Source organism: Triticum dicoccoides, chromosome 3A (genome assembly GCF_002162155.2).
Source record: "Triticum dicoccoides isolate Atlit2015 ecotype Zavitan chromosome 3A, WEW_v2.0, whole genome shotgun sequence".
Lineage (NCBI taxonomy): Eukaryota > Viridiplantae > Streptophyta > Magnoliopsida > Poales > Poaceae > Triticum > Triticum dicoccoides.
In genome coordinates this window covers 92,063,537-92,072,981 of record NC_041384.1, presented here as the reverse complement: position 1 = coordinate 92,072,981, position 9,445 = coordinate 92,063,537, and the positions used below count along the sequence as shown (strand labels likewise).

At 51.8% G+C, this 9,445-nt stretch overlaps 1 protein-coding gene and 1 pseudogene across 1 annotated transcript; both read left to right on the top strand.

The window, feature by feature from the left end:
• The first annotated feature begins 2,352 nt into the window (after positions 1–2,352).
• LOC119272010 lies at positions 2,353–3,778 on the top strand (annotated as a pseudogene).
• A 3,542-nt stretch (positions 3,779–7,320) lies between these two features.
• On the top strand, positions 7,321–8,700 carry LOC119271294 (aspartic proteinase CDR1-like). Its single transcript, XM_037553180.1, has 2 exons — positions 7,321–8,250; positions 8,314–8,700. Exons 1-2 carry the CDS (start codon positions 7,321–7,323, stop codon positions 8,698–8,700), a joined length of 1,317 nt encoding a protein of 438 aa, XP_037409077.1.
• The last annotated feature ends 745 nt before the right edge of the window (positions 8,701–9,445 follow it).

Genomic DNA, 9,445 nt, shown 5'->3' with positions numbered 1-9,445 from the left:
AAACGAAGACCGACTTAGCCGCATCCATGGGGACACCCTTAGTTACCATTCAGTAACCGGCGTGGGAATGAATGGTAGTTGCGTATGAGGCACGGGGTTGCTGCTTAAGTATCTGTATGTGGCTCCGCCCATAAACAAAAACATGTAGAGTGGCTTAGAAATCTGATTTAGAACAATGCTTAGGTTTCGGCCATGCTATTTTGTCACAAATTCCCATATCTTCCGTATTCAAAAGGCTCTAATTTATTTGCAACAATTTCTTGGACTATGCTTATAAGGGCTATCAATTTCTTGTTTTAAGATGACACCTCATGGATATGTGCATGTAGATTTATACAATACGATTATTACCAAACCATATCCATTATCAAACCTAGCACAAATGATCAATCATTACTTAGCATGTATTGCAACACTGCAATGTGAACCGTTCATGTACAACAATGTGTGTTCTCATGTTCAACTCTAAGCCGGTTAGACCCAAGAAAAAAAGGACCATTCACAACTATCCATTAGTGCTTTATGTTTTTATCATGCCTGCCTATTTGAAAATTCAGTCTTTCTACTATAAATATAGGCAGGCGTTGTAACCCGGCAATGCGCGCCATCAATGATCTACTCCATCTATTCACTAAGTTGTATAAGTTTTTTCTGAAATCAAATGTATGTACGCACGTTTTGATGTATTTGTTCACTCATTTCAGTTCGTATATATAGTTTATATTAAAATATTCAAAACATCTTACAATAGTGAATGGAGGGAGTAGTATACTAGATACATTTGAAATCTAATGTGTGGCGAGGGCAGTGGTATCCCCAGCCCATCAGATTTTAATTTCTAGGCTTGACATTGGTGCTCGCATTTTCTTGTATTCATTCCAGACCTTGCAAAGATGTGCCTACAATAGGAGAATACGGTCCCGACGACTACGAAGACGTCTGTGACGACTTTGTCAATCTCATGATGATTTGCCGGTTCATTCTTTCAGAGATGCTCGTAGAGATAGAGTGTACGTGCGTGCGCTTATAGATGTGAGTGTATGCTCGTGTGTGTGAGCGATTTCGATTGTACTATGTAAAAGAAAATCCCTAAGGTGTGCATGTGGGATGGGGGTCATATGCAGGTTGTCCATGAGTTTATTCCTGGCCTTTTCTCAAAGAGTTACCGTTGAATCACCGGAAAACAATACCACCTCCCTGCAAGCAATCACTAATCATATTACGCTTCTACAAAACTGACAAGTAATCACTAATTATATAGAAACCATATTACGTTTCTACAAAACTACAAGTGAGCAATGGCAAATTTGTCGAGATTTAGGATTCCAAGACCACCATGCAGCCTGAACTTGCACACTTGTTCCCAATTTATCTTGCATTTTCAACCTATGACCTTATTGCAACCTGCCCAAAGGAAAGCCCGTCCGAGGGCATCGATCTTCTTGACCTCGACTGTAGGGATGTAGGTGGCAAATAAATGGCGTCCGCAATCCTGTCTAGTTAGTTTTTGCTAGCTTGAGTAGTTCATTTTCCTTAAACAAACAGAAAACTTTTTTGAACTATCATATCATAAGTGGACTTTAAACAGGATTAAACGGGACCTGGTTTACACCCCTAGTCGACTGGTAACTTTAACACCGTCATGTAGTAGATAACAATCAATGTGAGGAGCGACTTGACCAAGACCGCATGATCCGCCAAACGCAATATGCCTCCCCACCCAAGGAGTGAGGTGACACGCCACCTTGTCCCCGAGCGGTTGGTAGTGAATTATCTTTAGACTCTTTACGGACAAAGACAACCCAAGGTATTTTATCGGAAAGGAGGAAGGCTTGGTCGGGAAGGATTGGAGGATGTCCGGAAGATCAACATTTTCGCAACGGATTGGGGCGACACAACTTTTTGAACAATTTGTGACAAGACAAATGATCTACTAGTATACTAGATGCATCTGAAACCTAATGTGTGCATGTGGGATGGGTCATGCTCATGCAGGCATTGGAAAAGAATCGACCGCCTCCCTGTCTTGCCAGTCGATCTGGATTACGGTCAGTACAAAACTGACAAGAAATCACTAATCATAATTTTAGCAATATCGAAACCGCATGATCCCCTCTCCAATCAAATTAATGTGCGATCACCATTCATTGCCCATGCATGCATGAGTGTGCACTATTTTGCAGTCAATCACAATTCATATGAAATCATGACTTGCCCCATTCGTCTCGGCTCCCCATTTACTAATTACCATCTATGCATCACCATCATCGTTTATAATTATACGTACGTACGCAGCACCAGCGGCACCCGCGACTCGATCAGTGAAGCTAATCCTTGGGATTTCGGGCAGAAATGACGGGTGTGGTATCTCATGCTGTCCTGCTCGCCGGCGTCGTCCTCCTGGCGGCGCAGCTGTGCGGGTGCACGGCGTACGTCGGCCGTGGCGACGGGTTTAGCGTCGAGCTCATCCACCGTGACCACTCCGTCAAGTCGCCGTTCCACGACCCATCGCTCACCCCGCATGACCGCATGCTCGCGGCCGCGCGGCGTTCCACGGGGCGCGCCGCGGCACTCGCACGCTCGTACGCCGCCACCGCCGGCACTGGCTCTCCTGGCGGCGGCGTGGCTGAGGTCATCTCCATCCCGCCGTTCGACTTCCTCATGTACATCAACATCGGGTTGCCGCCTACACGGATGCTCGCCTTCGCCGACACCGGCAGCGATCTCTTGTGGGTGAAATGCAGCAGCGACGGCACCGCCGATCATCCCGAAGCCGCCCGGCGAGCGCCGCCCAGGGTGGTGTTCAACCCGTCCAAGTCGTCGACGTTCGGCCGCGTGGACTGCCATTCCGGCACGTGCCACGCGTTCACCCGCACCGGCGTGTCCTGCGACGCAAAGTCCACTGCAAGTACGTCTACTCCTACTCCGACGGCTCGGAGACCAGCGGCGTCCTCTCCACGGAGACCTTGACCTTCGACGACGCCCCAGGCGGCTGCGTCGGGTGCCGCGACCGTCCGCAGCTGCAGGTGGCCCGTTTCAACTTGGGCTGCTCCACGTCCACGAAAGGCTCCTTCACCGGGGACGGCCTGGTTGGGCTCGGCGACGGGAACTTCTCCCTCGCCAACCACAGCTCGGTGCGGCCACATCGATTGGCCGGAGGTTCTCCTACTGCCTCGTGCCGTCCTTCGTGAACACCCCCTCGATCCTCAACTTGGGCGCCCGCGCCGCCGTGACGGAGCCGGGCGCAGCAACCACGCCGCTGCTCCACCCCGACGTGGACGCATACCTCACCATCGCGCTCGAGTCCGTCAGGATCGGGGTCAGGAGCTTGCCGTTGCCGCGGCGGGCCCGCATTGTGGTGGACTCTGGCACGACCCTGACGTTACTTGTGAAAGAGCTGCTGGACCCGATGGTGGAGGAGCTGACTCGGAGCATCAAGCTCCGGCGGGTGAAGTCGCCGGACAAGGGTATACCTATTTGCTACGACGTGTCCCGGGTGGGGGAGACGGCGTTCGGGAAGATTGTCCCGGAGGTGAAGCTGGGCCTGCGAGGCGGCGGGGTGGTGACGCTCAAGGCGGAGAACACGTTCGTGATGCTGCGGGAGGGGACGATGTGCATGGCATTGGTGGAGGTCACCAAGGGAGATCAGGGCATGGTCTTGGGGAACGTCGCCCAGCAGAACATGCACATCGGGTTCGACCTCGACAGGCGCACCGCCACATTCGCCAGTGTAGACTGTGCTACCTCCTATCCATGGCCGGCGGACTCTTCTTTGTAGCTACTTTTTTATTTTAGTTTTTTAGTTTTATTTAGGTGATGAGGAAAGGTGTTATTTTGCTTGGCGTAATCGCATAAAGACGATACACGTGGTGCAAGATAAAACTTTTTTTTTTGCGGGGAAAGATAAAACTAATTGCTTGCTAAACCTATTCAAATACTGCCTACATTTTGTACTGTGCAAAGCAAAACATAAATACTACTCCCTCCGTTTCTAAATACTCCCATGAGTATAAGTCTTTACACCGTGCCCATGCGGGGTGAGCGACGGGCACTCTTTCAGCTTTCTTCTGTATAGTCATGTGGTTTTTTCTCCTCTTCATTTGGAGAAAAAGACTTTGTTGCCCTATTCCTCACTTCATGCTAACTCGGCTTCTCCTCGACATGATAGCTACATCATCATCTTTGAATGAGCACGAGATCCCATGCTTCATGGTAACCTTTGGGAAATGGATCAATGCACCGCATCTTGTACCAAACTAATGGATCCCATCCCATGTTGCACCCATGGACTTCAAAAGAAAGAACAATGAGTCTTAAAGATTCAGTTGTCAGCATATCTTAATGTACGTTGATGTAAATATAAACAATATCTTGTCATGCCCATTAAGTATAATATAATTCTTGATGTAAAACAACTAAGCATTTGCTAATTTATTTTTTCCTTAGAGTCATCTGTGGAATTGTGCAAGATGCTCGTGCCTCTATATCAGTGTTTCATGAATAGTTCAGCAGAGAAGAGTGCATCGAGGCAAAACAATAAATACAAATGAAAAGCATAAAATAACATGCTGACACATTTGGTACTCACAGCTCTCAATAGTTCTATCTAGCAAATCTGAAACCAAACAACTCAACTCCAAGCATAAAAATAATGGAATAACAATTGCAGGAATGCTGGCTATTACAGATGTAGTATGTATTAGAAGGGTTGTGTGCACTTCGTTGTGCCGTAGGTGTTGTAGGGATTTCAAAAAAATTGTTTATTATTTGGGTTGGCACATGGGGAATATGTTTTTCTTATAATACAATGTTTTAGTGCGCTTTCTTGGCAGTGTAATTTATGATGTGCTAATAATTCATACTTATGTCCGGAAGTTTCCGGTGTTGGTGGCTGCATGACGCTACAATGTCACATATTAGAGCTTCTTTTTTTAGGTGTTGCGAGGATGCATGGGACAGATGTGTTTTTTAAGCTGGTTGTTGCCGATTAATGTTTTTGGATTTAAGAATAAGTATTATATAGGCCGTGAGTTCTATTAGGCAGCACTCGGCTTATATAGACCATCGTTACTGTACCATCAAGCGCGATGAGGAAGGCCACGTGGTTGTTCGCCACGTGCCACAATAACACTCGGGTTGTATAACTATATGCTGAGTGTTTTCAGGTCATGCCACGGCATATGTGGTCGTACGTCGAGACACACCATCTCGGTGTCGACATACTCCATAGAGGGCCATAAGCCGAGTGGCCGATATAACACTCTTGAGGTACCGAGAAACACAAGGCAAAATATGTTTTTCCTATAGTGATAGAATCAATTTTTTTTCACTGCTAGGGAGACGCATGAGAATTTTTAAATAAGATCGGATGAGAAAGTGAGGACAAGATAATTAAAAAAAAGGAGGAAATGCAGTTTAACGGTTCCCTTTCTGAATGGTTTAATGTTCCTGCCATTTTTTCGGCGGAGGAAAAGAATCAATCAGCTGTCTATCTTGCCACTGGAATATTCGCATGCTAGCTAAGGGCATCTTCAGCCGCGTCCCAGAAAGGCCTCCTCAGGCGTTTTTTTTTGCGCCGGCGCAGAAAAAACGGCCCAGTCGCGCCCCCAGGAGCCCGATTTTCGCCGGCCTGGGCCGAAAACAGCACCGGCGGACTCAGACCGAACCCGGCGCGCTGGGGGGCGCCCGGGGGCGCCGGGGCGAACTGTTTTGGCGCGAAAAAGCCACGGGCCAGCCGCGTCAGGGACACGGCGGCTCGTCTTCCCCCCAACTGCTCCGGTTCCCGCGGGGAATCAATGGCAAGGTTGCCGCCGGTCAGCCTTGCCATTGATTCCTCACGGGCGGCGCGTCACGGGATGGCGCGCCGACACCTCCCCTCCCTCGCACGCGTACACACGGGCGCGGAGCGGCTATAAAAGCCGGCGGTCCTTGCCGGTGCCCACACCAGACTCGCCCCCCCTCGCCGCCGCCTAGCCCCTCTCTCCGTCTCCGTCTTCCTCTCCCGAGCGCCACCGGCGGCCCCTCTCTCTCCCTCTCTACCACCGCCGAGCCGTCGCCATGGCAGAGCGCTTCCCCGGAGACGAGGCGGCGGCGAACGGCTTCGGCCGCCGTTCGCTCCGCGAACAGGAGTCCTGGCTCCTGTTCCAGGCGAACATCCCGGCGCTGCCAGACATGCGCACCGGGCCGACGGGTGACGGCTCAGCGACGGGGGAGTGCCCGTTCCCCCGTTACCCGACGCCGTGGCGAAGCCCAGGTACTTCGCCGAGGAGGTCGAGGTCGCGCGCGCCTCCCTGACCGACGACGAGCGCTCCCTCCCCCAGTACGCCGCCGACAATCACGCGGCTTGGGCAGCGTACTTCCAGCGCCGCCAGCAGCAGCGCCTGGCCTCCACCAACGGCGCGCCGGTGGTCGGCGGCGTGAAGAAAAGCGAGGGGCGCCACTTGTGGTGGGGCGTCCCCGGCCGCATGCTGGATGGCGTGCTGGCGCACCTCGACGGCGGCAACAACCCGACGTTGACCTATCCTGTGATGAGGGCCGCCCCGTCGCAACACCGACGCGCATGGGCGCCAAGGAGGTTCGCCTCCTCCTCGTCCTCCTCCTCTCGCTCATCTTCCCACTCCTCCGGTTCTCGGGCGCTTCTCGGCTTCAAGGCCGAGCCCGCGGCGAAGACGCCAATCGGCCGGCGCACTCGCAGCGTCGGCATCGTCATCAACGAGGGCGGCCGGCGCGCCTCCTCCTCGTCGGCGCCAGTCCGTCATGGCGACGCCGGGCAGGGGTCCAGCAGGGGCGCCCGCGCCAAGGAAGAGAAGGCCGACGACGACGATGGCGGCGACGGCGGCGACGACTTCAGCCCCTTTCGTTTTTAGATTAGGTTAATGTAATGAAAATGCGCGAATTTCACCGAAATTTGCCATGTTTGGCCGAAATTTAACTAGTTTTTATCATAACTTCGCCGAATGGTCCTTTTTTTTAGTACGCGCCTGGGGCGGCCCTGGGGGCCGACGGCTGGGGACCGACTCGCCCACAGGGCCATTTTTTGCACCGGCTCACCCCCAGGCGGCGCTTTTAGACGCCCCCTGGGGAGCCAACGGCTGGAGATGCCCTAATTAACAAGTGATCACAGAAAAGCTTTAAGCACGAACCTAATTACCGCCTTCAAATCTCTAATCTCTCTCCAATCAAATTATTGCAGGAAATTAGCAATTCTTTCTTACCACATTCGTCTCCCCATGCCCCTATTAATACTGCACCAGCAGCAGAGGAGGCCATTAGCAAGCGATCGGGTGTAGAGCTAACACTGAGAAGAAGAGTTAGGACACAATGGCGGGTACGACATGGCGGGCACTGTTGCTCCTTGGCGTCGTCCTGACGGTGCAGCTGTGCGGGTGCACCGCGTACGTCGGCGGCGGGTTTAGTGTGGAGTTCATCCACCGGGACTCTCCCAAGTCGCCACTCCACGACCCGTCGCTCACCTCCAACGACCGCGTGCTTGCCGCTGTGCGGCGTTCCACGGCGCGCTCGTACACCGTCCGCGATCCTTCCGGCGGCGTGGCCGAGATCAGGTCCAGTCCGTACGAGTACCTGATGTACGTCAACATCGGCACGCCGCGCACCCGGATGCTCGCCATCGTCAGCACCGGCAGCAACCTCATGTCGTTCAAATGCACCAACGGGACCTCCGGTCCTCCGCCAGCCGCTGGGGCCGCGCCGGTGAGCTACGTGTTCGACACGTCCTCCTCGTCGTCCTACGGCCTCGTGGCCTGCCGGCTGCCCTCATGCCACGCGGTCCGCGTCACCTCCTGCGACGCCAACTCCATCTGCCAGTACCACTTCTCCTACAGCGACCGCTCCACGACGGACGGCATCCTCTCCACAGAGACCTTCATCTTCGACGACGCTCCCGGCGGCTGTGTTGGATGCCGCGAACGTCCGCAGCTGCAACTGACCAGAGTCAACTTCGGCTGCAACACAAACACGAACGGCGGCAACCCGTTCCTCTTGGCCGGCAATGTCGGCTTGGGCGCCGGGAGCATCTCCCTCGTCAACCAGATCGGCGCCGCGACATCGCTCGGCCGGAGGTTCTCGTACTGCCTCGCGCCCTTCTCCGTCAACGCCTCCTCCATCATCAACTTCGGCGCTCGCGCCGCCGTGACGGAGCCTGGCGCGGTGACCACGCCGCTGATCCCCTCGGCCGTGGACGCTTACTACACCATCCTGCTCACGTCCGTCAAGATCGGGAACTCGACCATCGTACCCTCGAAGTGGTCCCCCGTCATCGTCGACTCCGGTACGCCACTGACGTTCCTCGACAAGGCGCTGCTGGACCCGATCATGGGGGAGCTCACCAAGAGCATCAAGCTCCCGCTGAAGCAGTCGCCAGAGAAGCTGCTGGACCTGTGCTACGACGTGGGCGGGACGATTCAGGACTGGGTGCTGGAGAAGCTTTTCCCGGAAGTGACGCTGGGGTTTGGCGGCGGCGCCGTGATTACCCTGAAGGCGAAGAACGCGTTCATACAGCCGCAGCCGGGGACCGTGTGCTTGGCCATGTCGGCGGCGACGGACAATGTGGCGGTCATCGGGAACATCGCGCAGCAGAACTTCTGGGTTGGCTTCGACCTGGACAAGGGCGCCATCACCTTCGCCGCTGCCGACTGCGCGAAATCCTACCCCTCTCCTCCCGCCTCTAATCACCATGAGTAGATATAGCTAATCACCATGAGTAGATATAGCTAATATCACCATGTAATAACTAGGACTATCGAATAACTAATAACCCCTACGTCTAATGTTTTGCCATGCACAAGGTTTTTAATTTCCGAAACAAAATAATTTCGGACCTCACTGAAATATACGAAATTTCGGAAATTTCACATATTCCGGAAATTATTTCAGATTTTAAGATCTCAAATTTCACTTATTTTTAATGAATCCTGATCTAATTTAAATTTATTTTGAAATAAGTTTTAAAATGCATCGAAATTTCGGTGTTAAAAATATTTTGGACCCCACTGAAGTATGTGAAATTTCGAAAATAAGTGGCCCAATCCTATGGTGTAAGAGGCGACCTATCCGTGGTCTTTAGGGTTTAGGGTTTACTGAAAGTGCTAAATGGAGGACGAGCTCCATGAAGCCCTTTATTTTACAATTTTAAACCTTATTTTTAAGTTTCAGAAAATCTAAAGAACACACAAGTTCATACTGATGTATAGTAGTACATGTCTGAAATTTGAAGATTGGTTTTGAAATGATCATGATTTTTTCTTTTGTGTGTAGCTCCAACCATAATGTATTTCATCGTCTGACTTTACACACATGTAAAACACATCAATATGAACATGTTTGATTTTTTTTCCAGAATTTTTTTACACTTAAAAATATCATTTTCATTTTTTTCAAGAAAACAAGCTTTATGGAGTTCATCCTAAAAATGCCCTACTGCGAAACG